At 41.7% G+C, this 19,422-nt stretch overlaps 1 protein-coding gene across 2 annotated transcripts in view; it reads left to right on the top strand.

The window, feature by feature from the left end:
• The window catches only part of wb (wing blister), a 77,398-nt gene that overhangs the window by 52,369 nt on the left and 5,607 nt on the right, over positions 1-19,422 (top strand). For both annotated transcript variants that reach the window (XM_076195857.1, XM_076195856.1), the window contains exons 29-42: positions 329-501; positions 1,110-1,248; positions 1,902-2,073; positions 2,917-3,079; positions 3,758-3,890; positions 5,797-5,923; positions 6,179-6,319; positions 7,558-7,620; positions 9,454-9,626; positions 10,606-10,794; positions 11,774-11,876; positions 12,842-13,021; positions 14,720-14,869; positions 16,573-16,719. In XM_076195857.1, the coding sequence (XP_076051972.1) occupies positions 329-501; positions 1,110-1,248; positions 1,902-2,073; positions 2,917-3,079; positions 3,758-3,890; positions 5,797-5,923; positions 6,179-6,319; positions 7,558-7,620; positions 9,454-9,626; positions 10,606-10,794; positions 11,774-11,876; positions 12,842-13,021; positions 14,720-14,869; positions 16,573-16,719 (2,053 nt within the window). The remainder of the gene's footprint in view (positions 1-328; positions 502-1,109; positions 1,249-1,901; positions 2,074-2,916; positions 3,080-3,757; positions 3,891-5,796; positions 5,924-6,178; positions 6,320-7,557; positions 7,621-9,453; positions 9,627-10,605; positions 10,795-11,773; positions 11,877-12,841; positions 13,022-14,719; positions 14,870-16,572; positions 16,720-19,422) is intronic.

Raw genomic sequence — 19,422 nt, 5'->3', positions numbered from 1 at the left:
TCCCAATGGTCAGTTTTGATCTTAATTTGTCCCCCCATCTTGTTTTACACTGCTAAACCTTCTGACCCAGGGCAATGGGCGAGATGCAGGGAGGAGCCAAAATGAGAGGGAGGGAGGGAGGGAGGGGTGGTGAATGGGAGTGGATGAAATGGGTGGGGGTGGAATGATGCCTGTTGACTTTGGCTACCTCCCTTGTAAGAAAGAAAGAAAAAACTTGGTATATGTATGTATGTATGTATGTACCGTTAAAATACATTTGACATGTGTAACTGTTCATCGTACAACATTGCTTCCTGCTCTAACTGATTGATGGTGAATGAACCCACAGGTACCACATTGACATTGAGCGCATTGGCAACATTGGCCAGCTCTTGGTGCGGCCAGCACGCCTGAAGGGGACAAGTGGCGGCGGTGTTGGACCACAGGACGGTCCTGTGACTGCAGCAGCCCCGCCGGGTTTCAGCAAGATGGATATCCGGGCCGATGACTCATTGTGGGTTGGTAAGTACCAGAAGATTTGTGTCGTAAACAATGTACCGAGTTTCTCGCAGTCCTGTGTAGTACAAAGATTGGTGTGACAATAATCTTTGTTATTTATCTATTCATTGATCGTTGTTTTGACTTCTAATTCCCATCTCGCGCCGCTGCAGCCATGAGGGCCTGACGCTCGGTCTTTGGACTAGGATCATCTAGGCCCAGAATTTATCTCTCCTTATTATCTTTGTGTGTTTGTTTACAACTGTACAATGCGCGACATGGAAATAGCCCGACACCAGTACAACAATAAACATTATTCCAAGGTTTCTTCCCAGAGAGATCCAAGGGAGGATCTGAGGACTGTTGCCAGATGTTGTAGGACTGTGGCTTTCCACTTGGTGAAACTAGAAACAATGATTGATCGGTCATTTTTTGGTTCTATTCCAATCTATCACCAATCGTCACTGGACGAGAGAGTGAGGCTGACGTCACTGTGCAACTCACTCTCCTTTACTTTAACCAAAGTCCAGCGCAAGTCATGGTTGTCTTCATCAATAAAGGAAGAACATCATTATCATCATCATCATCATCATCATCATCATCATCATCATCACTGTTGATGTTCCTTGCAGGAGGTTTCCCCGAGTCGGCACGTCATACCCTGAAGGCAAAATCCTTCGCGGGATGTCTCCACTATGTCAGCCTTGACGGCGATAAGGTCGGCCTCTGGAACTTCACCAAGTCGCAAGGGTGTTCCGCCTGCAATGAAGGGTGAGCTTCATATGATTTTTTTTTTTTTTTTTTTTTTTTTTCGTCTGTCTGATTTTGAGAAAATTAAACTTCAACTTGTGGGTACTCAGGCTGAATGATTCTGAAAGGGGATTGTCTTTACCAAGGGTGCAGTGCTAATACTCTCTCTAGGTGCTGGAGCTCTGGAGGGCCTGACATCTCTTATAAAATTATAAAATTTTCTAGCAAGGGATTATTGCAAGACTGCCTGATGCCTGCCCACCCCACCTCCCGCTACACAGGCGGTGTATCTAGAGGGGTAGTACATGACCTCTGTCACGTACGCATTTTGATAAATAATGTGATATATATATATATATATATATATATATATATATATATATATATATATTTATATATATATATATATATATCTTTATTCAACCACAAACAACTTTTAATTCCATGCCATCGCAATCGAGACTGAAGAATCGCTCGATGGCATGGGATTAAAAGTTGTTTGTGGTTGAATAAAGATATCAATTGATCGCTGGGAACCATTCAGTGTAGATGTATATATATATATATATATATATATATATATATATATAAATATATATATATATATATATATATATATATATATATATAAATATAATATGATTTAAGTGGAATATTACGCACTCCTACTACAGCTTTGACCTGGTAACACGACAAGAAGATGAGACCGCCTTCAGCTTCAACGGTAAAGGTTACTTCAAGGGCGCCAATCGTATCCGTCGACCTAAAGACTACTTCTCCGTTGTCCTGGCCTTCAAAACTCTCGACCAGGATGCCCTGCTCTTCCTTGCTGTTAACCCGGACAAGGTAAGTTCAGGCAAAGTGCTATTAAAGTCTGTGATAGATCGAGAACCTTCCCTTTAGGATGATTCACCCACCTCTACCTATCCGTTGTAGATATTTTTTTTTTTTCTAAGTTTGCTTTGTGACAAAGTAATGAAGGATGCATGTCAAGGGTTTGCCATGATGGTCTTTTAACCTCTCCTTTTGTTACAGTAAAGTTCACCTGGATAGTAGGACTCATAAGCAGCATTGTTTGTACTCATTTATGTCGGGAGCCCACTTTCATTTTCGAATGATGCCCCGTTTCACGCCAGTCTAGCCTCAGAAAGGTTTCCATCCAGTAAGCCTAGACCTTGCTGTGTACCTGTGCCTATCACTCCTACTCACATATTCACTTATCTATATACCAAAAGGCTTCTTTCCCATCATAAGGGAAGTAGTCGTCACCCAAGGGATACACCCATTTGATTGTTCTTTTATCATAGCTCATCAACTCTGTTTCACAGTCTCCATAATGCTCCGCACACGTGAAGATCTGGAGTTTGGGATCCATTTGTTTGTCGATTTTATCCACCTCTTTCAAAGTTCTGAAAACAACAAACATGTTACTTTTCTCTTATATTCTGTGAACTCTGTTTCCCAGTCTCCATAGTACTTGATATCCTTATGTATGTGGTGAAGAAGATCTGGAGTCTGGGATCCATATCAGGAAAGAGAGTAAACACCAGACTAAGACCCTTTGAATCGAATCTGGTGGTTACTCTCGTTCCCGATGTGGTGTGTGTCTGGATGTACACGACTTTGATTTCCAGTCCCTTGCAGACAGACCACTTACGCCTTCCTTCCCTATTGTTTTGATTTCAACAGAATCAGTACTTCAGCCTGTCCCTGGAGGGTGGTCACGTGGTGTTTGTGGTCCAGTTCGATGCTGGAACGAGGTTGACGATGAGATCCAATCGTCGACTTACCACCGCTGCTGCGCGTGCTGACATGACGCAGATCCAGGCAATCGTGCAAAACAGCGCCATAGGTAAATCAGAAATCCATCATTGAAGGATGATGAATTAGTATGCTCTTCATTCTGCCTTGTTTTACTTATCTCTGTCTTTAGAAAAATGGGGGAAATGTACAAGTCTGAAGTTGAGTCAAGGCACATATAAAGCTATTGTGATGGAAATCACAATCTTGCGAACCTATAATCTATACATATAAAGACGTATTTTCAACCCTCATAACCCGTAACTTGCTCTTGTGATTTCCACAAACCTCCTCAGTGGACATCATTTTGAAAGTACTGTACTGGCTGGCGAGTAACACAAGTTTCATCGATCCCTTTTCCGCAGGTCAACAACCATTCCAATATCACACAATCACTTCTTGCTCGTTTGCATCAGAAAGATATATTTTTAAAGGAACAATTACATCAAATTAACCCAAACCTTAGGGTACTGGTTGGAAAACTCCTAGACCCTCTTATGCCTTTACTTTTTTTTAGGAATGTCCCCTGTGGGGCTACAGGTAAAAGGATTCCTAGTCCTTCCTATCCCCCGTCCCGTTTTTTGTCGCCTCTTACGACTCAAGTGGGAAGAATTGGTGGTGGTAGCATTTGGTATATGTATGTATGTAGTTACATTAAATTACATTGGGTCAGGAGCTATTGGACAACGTGCTTGCGTAATTCTGGAATTGTTTTGTTCTCCCCTTACAGATGGCAAACGTACTGGTCGCCTGGTAGTTGGCGATCAGGACCAGGTGGGCACCAAGAAGGGCGGGCCCGATTTGGACCTGGCTGCCTACCCGTTCTACTTTGGGGGTGTCGATCCAGAGTTCGACAGAGTCAGGTGAGTGAGTGAGTGAGGAACCGAGGGACATTGCTGCCTTGTAGCAGAACGTGTTCATTGTACGGCAACTAACGGTGACTAAGTTTGGTTCTTCTTGACTGGCCTCTACCATAGGAAGTTGTGCATTCGTTTTGTAGATTTTTGGCGTTTTGTAGCCTACATATTTTGCATATTAGTAAATAGACATGGTGGGTGACTTGATTTCTTTGTGTGTTCACTGTATTGTATTGAAGAAAACGGTGTTGCGGCACGCGCTCGTCGTCATTCAGTTATTTAAAGCCCCGCTCTGGTGAAATCCGTTTGGTAATCCTTGTTCTGCCATGAGAGACATGCATGCATGTACAGCACATTCCTCTCTACTTACGATCATTCGAAGTGACGATGGGTTTTGGCTGAAAGAAAGAAAAAATCCGGGGTTGGCGCACGTAGTCATCTATATATTCAAATGCCCAATAGTCAGTTTTATATGATGATTGTTGCATTGCGTCTTGTATTGGCGTCGCGACCGCCGCCGCCGCCAACCCTCTCTGTGTCGTCGGCGGTGGCGCCCATTTTCGACTTGGGATGGGTTTCTCGGAAACCAACCAACCAACCAACCAACCCCTATTGCAAGTCGAGGAGCATTTGCATGCGGTTTTACAAGATAATTATTGCCTCAGGTACTACAAGATCAAAACACAGCCCACTTCTTTTTGTGTACACAAACATGATACTGTTCCCGAAACCCAACCAGCCAGCCCCGTCGTAAGTCGAGACCTTGTATGCAGTTTTGCAAGAAATTATGATAATTATTGCCTCAGGTACCACTGGATTGAAACACAAGACCACTTTTTGTTACACAAAGATGACTATGCCATGTCACTTTGGTCGGTCGGCAGGATATCCAGCAGTTCGAACCATGCCACCCACCGGCGAGTTGAACCAAGGGCATGGTTTATTAAATTCCACGCTACAAAGTCCTATGTAGGGGCCACCGTCCTAGCCTCCTGATAGGAAGAGGAGTAGTTTTGCGACTTTGTCATACTCTGACTTGCTGCCTGCCTGCCAAGCAAGCAAGCAGGACTCGAACTGCTTTCACCCTTGACACATTCGGCCAACGAGAGCGAGTGTAGGGAATATTTGTCATTTGTCTTTCTGGTCTAGGAGGCAAGGACCAGGTATGAGCCATATCATATAGTAAGTCTTGTAGAGAGCAACTCTTTTCATACATACCACCAAGGGCCTCTTTCCCTTTATAAAGAAGATAACCAAGTCAAAGGCACACCACACGTGCAATACCCACCCATTCCATTCCTATCATCCACTACCTGCATGTCTCTTGCCCAATGAATGCCCAGGTCAGAGGCAATGCAGCAAGACACAGCACGTCTACAGCAGGCAGGGCCAGCCACTTGACTTACACTGCAACCCCAATCTCTGTCCCTCCCTCCCCTCGTGCGGAAAATAGACAAGACAGGGAGAAATGAACCCCTTTGGGCTGGCTGAGTGAACCACTCTCCATTCACCCTTATCCCTTGCATTCTTCTTCTTCTTCTTGTTCCCTTGCTCGAGAGAAGACGGGGAGAACATCCCATTGCGCTGCTGCTGCACCAAAGTATCATCCACACACACACACACTAGAAGAGATCTGAAAAAGAACAGCTTTCCTCACAGAGCAATAGACATTTGGAACAAGTTAGATGAGAGAGTGGTGTGTGCAAAAACAATACATGAATTTCAAAACAGTTGTATTAAAACGAGATATGAAGACGGGACACCATGAGCATAGCTCCCCTTCCTGTAAAATACAACTAGGTAAATACACACACCCATTCTCCACTCATCCATCCTCCCTATCCCATACCTTCCCTCTCTCTCTCCCTCCCTCTTCCTTGCTCAACAGTCATTCCTCTCTTTGTACCATTAGGTGGAAAGAGGATCTGACACTTCGGTCTCTGCTGGGCTGCATGACAGGACTTCGTGTACTGGAGGAAGGCAAGAACCCACTTACTGATGGCCAGTCGTATGGCATCGAAAACTCTTGCTCAAAGAAGGTGAGTTTGGTAGTGGAACTCTCACATTGATACAGAAGTAAATAAATTTTGTAAACTGAGAGGATGTTAGAAAAAAAACAAGTAATTTATGACTGTGTGATAAACAAAGGTAAGGAGATGGGTGTAGTTTTGAGAAAAATTCCTGTTAGTCCAAACTTGGCCGATACATACATGCATGCTTACACATACTTTGAATATATTACCATAACTGCATGCACAACCCATGATGTCATGTCCGCTCTCTTCCTTCCACAGCCCCTGAAAGATGTCGGGTTCCCTGGCCGTGGCTTTGTAGAATTACCTTCCCACGTGCTGAGGCGTAACTCGAGTTTTGGTTTCAGTTTTCGAACAATGGAACCCAATGGCCTCCTCATGCTCTCCACCTTTGTTGGACAGGTAATAGTCGGTTAGACAACAGCCCATAATATTGTAAGCCGTAAAAGTATGTAGCATTTGGTATTTCAGTCATGCATATTTGGTACTGGGAGTCATTTTTTTATCTATCCTATTTATCTATTACTATCATTTAGTTTGGGTTAACAAACCAAAATTCAAGATTTGTCTACAGTGGTACCTTGAAACTTGAACACCCCAGAGGTTGAATAATGTAGAATCAAAATTGATTTTTCAATCAATTTTTGCCTCAGAAGTCAAATTCATACATCACATTCTACACATATGGTTTGATGAAAATTCAAAATGTAGTATCCAAAGAAAAGACTCCAATATCGATATTGGAATCAAAATGTAAAAGATAACAGTTCTAGTGTATTGTATATGTTATATTAAATTTCAAATTCAAATGAGAAATTGCTTTAAAATTCAAGCTTTTTCAAACTTAAACAATCTGCAAGAATTATTTGAAGTTTGAGTTTCGATGTACCACACTGTCACTAGTAAACTGACATTTTGCCACATTTCATAATCTGTATTTTTCATTTGTATTAATTAATACTCATTTGTCTTTTATTTTTTATTATCATCTATTTATTATCTATTTATTATGAATTATGATTTAATATTTTTTCATTTAGGTATTTGTAATCATGTTGAGACTGCTTTCAGAGTGTATTGCATCAAATGGGTTAGTTTACAAAGGTCCCAGCTTCTTACATTAGGCCTTGCTTTTAATGCTTAATGAATTGGCTACAGCTGATCTTTCCTAGATTTATCTATATTCATCTTTTACTACTTAATTATGGTGGCAATAATATTCAAAGTGTAAGTTTTATAAATACAGCTAAATTCCTCCATTTGCCTTTGACAAGGTTTCTCTACACAGTTCTGCCAGGTATTTTAGAAAGGTCCTAAGTGGTGTTACCTTATTAAAATTCATGGTTCCATTCCAGTATCATGCAAACTCTTTTTCCACTTTTTTCTTTTTTGCATCTGAGTTTTTTTTTTTTTTTTTTTTTCTATGGGATGGTTATGTTAAGGTAAATTAGGTTAGGATACATTGGGGTACATTATGTCAGGAGCCATTGGACAATGTAAGTTTCATGTGCTGCTTGCGTGATTCTGGAATGTTACTCATTTTAGTTCTACGGGTTAGCCCAGTAACATAACCAAACTGCTTCTGAATTGTGTTCTCCAAGTGCTCAAATTTAATCTTCCAAATGGTATATTTCTACAAGGATGATGATCTGGAAGCAGGGCCTCACGCAACAGCCTCTCCAGCCCCGACAACTCCTGGACCTGTGGGTAGTGGTGATGGTTGGCTTCACCTTGCATGAAGAGCTTTTTGTTGACTAATTCTCTTGCATGCTTTTGCTAGTTTGATTTTTTTTTTTCTACTAGATATCTGTCACCAGCTTCCCCCTAAACACCCAGCATCCTCTTACCCTTCATATTCAAAAGCTGATCCAGAAAAAGATATATATTATCTCCCCAAGGAGGACCACTCCACCAGTACACTGTCTACAAACTTATCTATCTATATACCAAGGGCTTCTTCACCCTTGTAAGGGAGGGAGGAAGCCGCCAAGTCAAAGGCGCAAATAACACTTGGCATGGATGAAGGTTTCGAAACAGTCTCTAGACGTATCCTGTCATGAGGGAGAGGTGGTCCTCGACATTAGACTGATTTTCTACGCAAAGTTACACAGACAACATACGTAGGGGTTAAGGGGACCAGAGACAGTCATGAGTAATACCAATCAGTACACATATGACGCATGAACATTATTATAGATTTGCTAACACTACTAAAATGTTCATAACACGTAGGATATTGAGACCAAAACTTGAGCACCATCATCACAACATTGCATCTGAATAACTAGACTATGACTTGACTTAAAGACAGACTTGTTTAAGAACATTTCAACAGAATGTCTAACATTTGTATTGGTTTACAATATCTAAATTCATTATTCAGCTTTGCTGTATATGACAGAAAGATTTGATAATTGGAGATTTAAAAAAATTGAATATGGTAACTGAAGTCATTTTTACTCAGAGTCTCGACTGTTGGTAGGTAGGACTGGTGAAGCAGCCTATGAAACAACCCCAATGTGATGACAGTTACCCTTCCTTCATTTGTAGCTAAAAGGATGTTCTAAGGTTATTCATTTATGATTCTGATGCTAGGGGACCTCCATGACATTAATGCATTAGGACACCACGAGCATAGCTCCCCTTCCCGCAAAATACAACTAGGTAAATACAACTGGGTAAATACACTGAGCTATTTTCCCCATGACTGTTGGAGCAGCAAATTTATTTACAGCCTACAGCTTTCAGGAAAGAATTTGATTATATGCTGGAGGAACATAAATTTCCACAAGCATATCAAATGGCATTCTATCTCAAATTTTGAGAAAACAAAATAGTTTGTGTACCTTTGACTTGGCTCCCTCCCTCCCTCCCTCCCTTATAAGGAGGAGAAGAAGGCCTTGGTATATAGATGGAAATAGATAGGTCTTGACCATTTCAGAATACCCTGTCCCCCTCCCAATCTAGTCCTGAATCTGCCCCTTGTATGTTTGAAGGAGTTACTTATTTCTAAATCTAAACATTGTGCAAACCTTGTTCCCCCTGACAATAAATAACCATTCACTGTCACAGTGTGTGATGAATTATTTTTATTTATGAATGTGAATCCAAATGTTGGAAGATGTTACAATATGCTATTGATAGTCTGTATAAAAGAATATATATATATATATATATATATATATATATATATATATATATATATATATATATATATATATATATATATATATATATATATATATATATATATATATATGTATGTATGTATTATTGCTTGTCATGTGATTGAAGTCTGATACCTAGAGAAGACAAGTACTCAATTGTTGAAAAACAAAATATACAGGTGACTGGAAACATTTATTTTGTAATGTAATTACTGGTTTGTTTAAATACCGATAATGCTACTTGGCCCCACCCCCAAACTGAATATACAAGAGACTTTAAATATAATTATTATTTTGTCAAGGTCATTACTGCTTTATTCAAATACTGATATTGGTGCTTGGCTTTCCCATCCTGAACCACACAAACAGCCACTGAAGCGAGGGCAGGACGAGCACCCCAAGGACTTCTACTCCGTGTCTGTAGTTGAGGGGTTCTTGGACATCCGCCTGAATGCAGGTGAGGGGAGTGTACGTCTTCTCTCCAATGCAAGGTTCAATGATGGCGTTCTCCACTCCTTCTTCGTCTTGAAGACAAACCGCAGGTAAGGAGCTGAAGCTGCCGGGAGAAAGATCAGGGATGGGTTCACGTACTTGTGGGCCAAACTCACCAGTGGGTCCCCAAATTTATAGAAATATGGTATGCCTATACCCAATGTGTGTGTGTATATATATATATATATATATATATATATATATATATATATATATATATATATGTATGTATGTATGTATGTATATATGTATATATATCATGGTTATTCTTTACTGAAAAATGCTTATTGCATTTTAATACAATGTCTGCCTATAGTCATTTATTTTTTGTGTTTTTTCTTACCATTCTTGCATAACAAATTAGTTTGAGTAGGCCCCCAGTTACCTCTGGGCCCTAGGCCATTGGCTTACTATGCCTATGGGTAAATCCAGCCTCCTTCAACAATCACTCATTATTTTTTTCTGAAAGAGGAGTGAAATCTGAAAGTTTTCCTTCTCATCACTTGTTGCACCTTCTTCCTCCTCCACATCTTCCTTCAATTTTGAGAATTTTCTTAGATCAACATCCTATTACAATTCTAGTTCTAGACCTACTCACTGCATGTATGCCCAACAAACATTTGATTCTACCCTATGTAGGATTCTGTAGAAGGTATCCTTTGATTTAAGATGGCAATTGCTGACAGAATGGTCAGAGGATGGAATTTTTATTAAATGCACATTTTGTTTGGTGTGTACTTGAAAAAATTTCAAGAAGCAAAATGTTGCCTGCATAGTTAATTAAGGTTTCATTCTCACACAGCAGTGTCTACTCTGACCAAAATATCTTGGTAAAATTCCAGAATCACGCAAGCACAGATATTGAACTTGAATTTCATGTTGTCCAATAGTTCCTAACCTATCCTAATGTAACTATAGAAAAAATAGGTCTGTTCACGTGTAAAACAAGTGGAAAATGTGTGTGTGTGTGTGTGATACTGGAACTTTTCCTTGGAAACGGGAGCCTGCTAATGCCCTACTTATCCTCAGGATTCGGTTGCTTGTAGACGACGTTGAGGTGAACAGCACCCGGCTGGACAAGGGCGGCACTGTGGTCGCTGGCCCAGACACCGGAGGGCTGTATTTCGGTGGCGTCCCTCCTAGTCTCGACGTTCGGGAGATGGTCGGGTCCTCGCTCCCACTCAAAGGATGCATTCGTGATGTCATAGTTAATGACCAGTAAGCAATTCTGACCAATAGAGTATTGAACAAATTGAATAGGGTTGAGGTACATTATGCTTGGTGCGATTATCACTCAATGATGATTGTTCATGGCTCATTGATGATTGATTGTCACACTATTGACAAGAGCACTAGTTCGTTGATTTTGAATGTAACTGTTTTGCTTTGAGCTGCAAAGTATGAAGCTGATCATTTGAACTGCACCTACCAATGTGTTTACTACCCAAATACGATGCCAAGTAGGAGGCGTGTCACCAGCCATTGGCTGTGGTAGGCTATTGACTGAACCAAGCAAAACATACCTTTACTATCCATGTAGTGATTGCTGAAACGATTGGTTTTAAGAGAAAATTAGATAACTTTATGGATAGGGGGGATGGCAGGTGGTAAGGGGTATGTATGCATGGGTCTGGTGCAAGTGAGATCCATCCTTGACTGTGTCCTGTGTCTGTGGTACAGTGTTGGTCTCCGTCCTATGGGATGATGGATATCGGTTCACTAGAATCAGTACAGAGGAGAATGACCATAATGATCAAAGGGCTTAGAAATTCACCCAAAGAAGACAGGCTTCGAGATATCAACTTAAACTCTCTGGAAAGACGAAGGGTGTGGGGTTATCTAATAAAGAGGTATTCAAATGGGTCAAGGACTTTAACACGGGTGATGCAGGTAAGGTCATCATATTAAGATAGCAGGGCAGGTATTGTAGTAATGGGTTTAAACAATTGCACAAACTTAGGTATTAGAAGGAAATAGTCAAGAAGTGGTTTACCAACAGTCGAGTGGGGTTAATGAGTCGAATAGACTTGGTAACTATGCAGTGAGTGTTGAAACTATTGGTTGTTTTAAGAACATCAAATAACTATGGGAAGGATTGATGAGCAGTGGTAAGGGACATGGAACTGCTTAGTGTAGTCAGTCCTGATGATCTCTTGCATTCTCCTCCCCCATTCTTATGTATTCCTTCACTCACCAGCCTGGTGTCCTTCTCCAATCCGCTACATTTCGACGAGGCCTTCATCGGAAGGTGTTGGGACTTGCCGTCCACCCAGATGCAGAGTATGGAAGGTCACACGAAGGTAGGTAGCACGGTCAGGTCAGCTTATTGCAGAGGTCACCCAACTATGGCCCTTGGGCCAACCGCCAAATCCGGCCCACCACTGCAGTGCTGTACATGTCAAAAATGCTTTGAAAATTTAATGTTTTTCTAAAAGAAATATTTTGTGTGTTCACTGTATTGAAAAAAGGAATAGTTATGTGTGCTCTGCTTGTCATTCTTTCAGTTATCTGGCCTGCTGTGACAAAATAGCTTTGTGACCCCTGATTTTTTGCAATTTCAGTGATTTATTTGTGATTGTTATATTTTTGTGCAAAGTCGCACATGTGATAGCCAACTTGGTCATCACCCTCTTCAAAATAAACAGGAAAGGGACATGGGTTACATAAAATCACTGCAACTATTTCTGGCCAGTTTTTATCAATGTGGCTACTTTTGCCCTTTCCTATGGTACAGCTTTAGTGAAATGACTATTTGACTATTGCCACAATATACATTTCATAATTTTTTTCTATTTTAAAATAATTTTATACTATTGAATACTTTATCTCTTATTACTGAACAAGTTGTGTGTATATATATATATATGTATATACATATATATATATATATATATATATGTATATACATATATATATATATATATATATTATATATACACACACACACACACACACATTTTTTTTTTTTAATATATCCCTCTGATATCTTCCTAGGTTTGGACTACAACAGTATTGCATTGGGTGTCCCTAAGGTTGGATTCCAACCCAAATCCTCCAGCATTGGATGAGATTCACCCCTAGGCTCAGAATGCAACCCATCCGTTGACTAGTGTCACCATACCTGAACCTATCCTAACCTAACTCAGGGTGACAGTTCTTTGGGTGGGCTATCCTGGGTTACTGATGCTTTAGGTGGACATTGTGGGGTGACAATTCTTCCTTCAAGGGATCCAACTGAATTGTTAAGCGATGGTTCTCCCACCAGGCAAAGGAAGCGTGCATGCCACCCACGCAACACACAGTCGAGTACAAGGCGCTCAAGTTTGGAGACAGAGCAGATTCCCATGTCATGGTCCCAGTCCCGAGGGCCACCTTTAAGAGTGACTTCAACATTACCTTCGAGTTCCGAACGTTCTATCCGAACGCTGTCTTCTTCGTGGCTGCGGTGAGTTGGAGTACTTGATGCTGCTAACCACTAATGTTAAGATAAATTTGGTAGGGATCTTGATAGAAGACAAAATGGCTGGTAGGTAGCCACTAATGGTTTTAAAACATATGGAGTAATTTGGTAGGGAGCCTGATGAAAGATAATGTGGCAACTTGATGTACTTAGAACAGAGGTGGGCAACCCTTGGCACATGTGCAAAACTTGGCACACCTTGGAAGAAAAGAAAGAAAAAAACTCCTACTTCTTTTGTATGACCATTGGTAATGGCATGCTGTGCTGGGTGGGTGGTAGATCGGGGCCCTTATAGGAGGTGAAGGGAGGGAGGGAGGGAGGGAGGGGATCTATAATTTGACTGTGTTTGTTGGCACAAGAGAAATGTTCATATCAAAGAGTTTGACTGATTTTGGCACCCACCCACCCACCCATGCTTAAAAAGGCTGCCCACCACCCCTGATCTAGAACCACACTTTCCCACTGTATCTGGAGGACACTTCCATTTGCAGTTGAAAAATGTGCTGGAGAGGTAAAAGCTATACGTCCTTGCCCTTCATTAAGGTTTGCAGACACCAGACAGATGGTCTAGCCCCGCAAGGTTTCTGCTGTCATGTCCACATGTTGTTGTTTGAGTTGTTGTAGTGAGAGGTCCTAACACCTGTCAATCAGTATCAGTACACATGTGTGTGAAAGTTGAATGCTCGCATGAAAATGTTTAATAGAGGTTCAATAAAAAACAAATAAAAGAGCAAATAAATAGATAGATAAACAAAAGAAAGAAGTAAATAACCAAATAGAAACTGAAAGTAGAAAACAATAAAATGAAAGAATAGAAAATAGAAATAATTAGAATAAATACGTAAATTAAATACTGCATACCATGGTCAGTAATCATGAAGACATTATCAGTCTGAGACAAACTAATATTTCTTGAATTTCTTCTTCCTCCTCAACCAGCCTTTAATTATTAATTTATCTATCAATTGAATTACCTATCTACTCATTTATTCACTCATTGTTTATGATTAGTCTTGTTTGTTCCATCTATACATTCCCCCAACCACTTGACCAGTCATGCATATACTCCAGGTATCTCATAAAAGACTATCTTGCCAAAGGTTACTACACTCTTGTATGTATAATTAATTTTAATTATTACAATAGTAATTTAAAGATATTAGAGCTGGATGATGAATCAATTTCTAAGTACATCCAAAATTTTAGAGGGATAGCTATTCCCCCTGACAGCATGTTTTTGGATTCATGGTTGGTAGGTAGGTAGGTTATCATAAATGATAGAGTTTGGATTTCTATTTTCACCAAGCCATGGTCACGTTGCATGCGTGTGATGTCACCACATCAGTTGTAGGCATTGAATGGCTCTGTTTTGGCCTCAATTGCTTGCTTGTTACTCATTCCATTCCAACCCTATTATCTGTTTTTGGCAAGTGATTTAGATTCAAGAAGGAAATAGGCAAGAGCTGGTTCCCCAATAGAATGGTGAACAAATGGAATAGAATTAGTAACCTTGATGTAGTGAGTGCTGAAACTATTGGTTAAAGTTTTAAGAGGTCAGATAACTCTATGGGTAAAAGACATGGAACTGTCATTATAATGTAGGCCTTAGGGTTTCTGGTAGTCTATTTCATTTAATACATGTTCTTCTGAATGTGCCACCTCAATATGTATTCTTTGATGCAGAGGGTTCGCAAACGCAAGAAGAGTCAGGCACAGGCCATCCTAGCAGAGCTTCGGAATGGCCAGGTTCAAGTCACAATGCTCAAGCGTGGCAGGAAGTTCCCCGTGTCCACTGCCACTGCCCCCCCATTCAATACTGGCACCTGGCACAAGGTGAGCAATTGTGTCAACAGTGGTTGGTGGGTTGGTTGGTTGGTTGGAGGACAGAGTAGTCCACGTCCTAGCCAGGCTGGCTGGCTGGCTGGCTGCGGTGTGGCCACCATCCAAGTCATTACTGGGAGAGGCTGCTGCTGCTGCTGCTGGATGACTGCATTACAGATAAGTGTTCAGGATGTAACACCCCCATACTACACAATACAACACATTATGGCAGACTACATTGTACACAATCATGCAACACTGTATAAGGGATTTGTGGAAAAACCCTGTTCCAGCCAAGGCAATCCTCAGGGAAACTGCTGGATTTGATCAGCCAGACAACCTAGGGGGGAACAACCTCAACAACAACAGCAATGATGGTTGGCTGTTTAGACTGGTAAGCAAGCATGGGTGTATCCACATATTATGTATGTATGTATGGAGAAGTGAGAGGATTAAGAAAGACTGGTCTCAGCAGCAGCAGCAGCAGCAGCAGTGGGTTTTGGTGCATGAAATCGCCAGTGTGGTGACCTCAACTAGTCACAGTTGCAGTTATAGTCATAATACATTCCTTGGTACTATAATCAGGTAAATACAACTGAAGTATGATGATTAAATAATAAGGAGATACAGCCCAAGTCGGAACCATATGTGAATTTGTAGACAGCATTCCATAAGTGTTGCTCCATTCCTGTAGACTACACTTGTATAAACACATACATATACCAAAGGCCCTTGCTCCCCTTTATTTGAAGGGGGTGGGTGGCCAGCGAAGGTATACACTGTAAACATGATTAACAAAATAGGTACATGATGATGAGGATCATGCTGTGGGTTGAGATGTATGCATCAAGTAATTCTGGTCTGTTTTAAAACATTAAAATTCCACACCAAGAATGTTATAAGATTAAAAGCTAGTTTCTTGCAGATTCTTAAAGAAATGTGCAGCATAGTAGATTAATGTGGAGATACGGTGGACGGGTATTTTCATGGGCTTTGTGGTAAAGAGCTCTTGTAGTTTACTTGACTACTTTTTGGGGTATAGCTGTTGTAGTTAGTAATTAATCTTCCTATTATGTCAATGAATCACTGAAGGTCATTGCCAGCTACAGTGGGACTGTGGGTCTCCAGTCAGTAAAACAAGAGGCAGGCAGGCAGGCAGGCAGGCAGGCAGGCAGGATCAGAGGAGGGATTAAGGAAGTTAGTGATGGAGTTTGGGAAGGTGTACGAAGGGGGCAAATTGAAGATAAATCTAGGTAAAAGTAATGCAATGAGATGTACAAGGGGAGAGGATGGCAGGCAGGCAGCAAATTAGAAGTGAGTATCAAGGGAGAGAGGCTGGAGGAAGTGGATAGCTTAAGATACTTGGTGGCGTATGTGGCAGGCAGGAAAGGGAGGAGTGGAGGAGGTGGAGGTAGAATGCAGATTGAGAAAAGCAAGTAAATGCCTTGGGGGATTAAAAAGTTTATTGAGAAATAGACATGTGGGAATGGATGCTAAGAGGAGATTGTAAAAAAAGGATGATTGTGTTGACAGCACTGTACAGGGCAGAAATGACATGGAACATAAGAGAGGAAGGGTGTAAATGTGTTTGAGATGAAGTGTCTGACAAGTCAATTTCAAATTCATCCACAGCAGCAGCATGAATAACAAACAAGACTTTGAACTATTTGATAACACCACCGATAAACTCTGATGATTATTCCCCCCCCCCTTAGGTGGTTGTGGACAAACGGCGCAATCGTGTGCGTATTTACACGGGCGGAACCATGCTGAAGGCCAAGGTGCCTGCCAAGCTCAACGTTGGGTCTCGCCTTCTGCTTGGTGGGCTTCCCTCGCCCCAGCACCAACTCAATTCTCTTCAGGTCAGTATGAATGAAGCTGAGCAGCATGCATGTAATAAGATGCAGTTGTCTCTCTTTAGATATCATCAGTTGTCATATTTTTAATATGGATATAGGCCATGCAGTTAAGACACAGTGGGTCAAAGGGAAGTAGCAAAAACATACAGAAAAACACATGGGACAAGGACAAACATAGAATAAGAGTTGCAGGAGAGAGAGAGGGGAGGGGGGGGATAGTAGTGAAAAAATAGAGATGATTGGGAAATTGGAGAAGACGAGGGTAGGTATAGTGTAACCATAGTCAGTCAATTGCCATCTATTCAGGAATAACACCAGACATGGCACCATTTATTCATTAATGCACAGACATAGTACACTCCCTAGATGGTTTGCCTATATTTATACATACATACATACATATACCAAGGCTTTTTCCCCTTCCAAGGGAGGTAGCCAAAAAGGGAAAAGGCATAAAAACACTCCCACCCATTTCATCCCTAAATACACTCCACACCCCTCCCACCCTTCCTCTCATCTGAGCACCTCCTGGATGACGGGTCATCCCTGCACCCTGCCCACCGCCCTGGGTCAGAAGCAGTGTCGCAAGACACAGTACATCCACAGCGAGGCCGCTTCATTTAATCGGCGACCCCCCCTCTCCGTCCCCCTTTGCATATAAGGCGAGGACGGGGAGAAATCCCTTCGGGCTGCGTCAAAATTTACTCACACATACTACCCCACCCCCACTTCCCCGCCCATTCCTCCTCATGCAGTCACAACATCATCCATATACAACCATTCTCCACTCACCTCTGTCTTCCGTCCTCTCCCTTCCTTCCTCAACAGACATTCCCCTCTTCCCCAAAGCCCCCTTCACCCCATCCATCCACCTCATCCTAGGACGTCCCCTCATGTTCACTCCCTCCACATCTGCCTTCCATACCTCTTTTACTAGTCTTTCTTCACTCATTCTTTCCATGTGTCCAAACCATCCTAATATTCTTTCATCAACCCTATCTCCCAAATCCTTTTTCACCCCTGTTCTCCTCCTCACCTCCTCATTTCTCACTCTATCTAGCCTAGTAACCCCCACCATACTTCTCAGACACCTCATCTCAAACACATTCAAACTCCTCCTCTCTTCTTCTCTTATGTTCCACGTTTCTGCCCCATACAGTGCTGTTGGCACAATCACTCCTTCATACAGTCTCCTCTTCGCATCCATTCCCAAATGTCTATTCCTCATTACACTCTTTAAACCACCAAGGCATTTACTCGCTTCTCTCAATCTACATTCTACCTCCACCTTCACTCCACCTTTTCCTGCTACACTTGCACCCAAGTATCTAAAACTATCCACTTCCTCCAGTCGCTCTCCCTTAATGTTCACTTCCAGTCTACTGCCACTTTCACCCCTTGTACATCTCATCACCTTACTTTTACCCACATTTATCTTTAGCTTTCTTCTATCACATACTCTCCCAAACTCTGCCACCAGCTTCCTCAATCCCTCCTCTGACCCTGCCACAAGCGCAGTGTCGTCCGCAAACAACAGCTGGCTCACCTCCCACTTTTCTCCATTTTCTTTAACCATCTCCAATCCCTGACTCACTACCCTTGCATTCACCTCTCGCACCACCCCATCCATGTATAAGTTGAACAGCCAGGGCGACATAACGCATCCTTGACGAAGTCCCACCTTTACTTCAAACCACTCACTCTCTCCATTTCTAATCCTAACACATGCTCTACTCTCATAAAAACTCTTGACAGCTCCCAAAAGCTTTCCTCCTATCCCATAAATCTGCATAACCTCCCACAGTGCCTTTCTGTCTACCCTATCATAAGCCTTTTCCAGATCCATGAAAGCCCAAAAAACATTCTTCCCCTTTCCTATAGCTTTCTCACATATCTGTCTTACCACAAAGATCTGATCTACACAACCTCTACCCGTCCTAAATCCACACTGTTCCTCACCAATTACTCCCTCTGTTCCTCTCCTAATCCTCTCAATTAAGATCCTCCCATAAGCCTTCCCTACTACACTCAACAGGCTAATCCCTCTGAAATTACTACATTCACACTTGTCCCTTTTCCCTTGTAAAGAGGAACTATACAGGCACTACTCCAGTCCTCCGGTACTCTACCCTCTCCCCAGCAAACATTAAATAACCTCACCAACCAGTCCACCATCACTGCACCTCCCTTTTTCAGACATTCTGCATGACATCCATCCAGACCAGGTGCCTTACCTGCTTTCATCATCTTTACAGCTGCCTTCACCTCATCCTTCCTTATTTCTCCTCCATTCTCCTCACTCCTCACTCTCATTTTCTTCGCATTTCCCACTGCAGCTATCTTTCCTTCCCTATCCTCCTTCACATTCAGCAACTCCCTAAAATATTCTGCCCATCTTCCCCTCACTGCCATCTCTTCCATTATCAACTCTCCATCTGTACCTTTTACCTTTTCTTCCTTACTTGATTCGCCTCCTCTTCCTCTCTTAATTTCTTTCCAAAACATCTTTTTATTACTTTCAAAATTTTCTGTCATACTCCTACCCCATTTCACATCTGCTCTCCTCTTTGCCTCCTTTACCTTTTGCTTTACTTCTCTTTTCTTTTCTTTGTACGTCTCATATGACTCCCCTGTCCTCTTTTGTAACCAATCTGTGAATGCTCGCTTCTTCTCTTCTACAGCCTTCTTTGTTTCCTCATCCCACCA

This window comes from Oratosquilla oratoria, chromosome 12 (genome assembly GCF_046742065.1).
Source record: "Oratosquilla oratoria isolate Oo_2021 chromosome 12, ASM4674206v1, whole genome shotgun sequence".
NCBI lineage: Eukaryota > Metazoa > Arthropoda > Malacostraca > Stomatopoda > Squillidae > Oratosquilla > Oratosquilla oratoria.
Note: the sequence above shows the minus strand (reverse complement) of the source record. Positions and strands in the feature narration are given on the sequence as shown.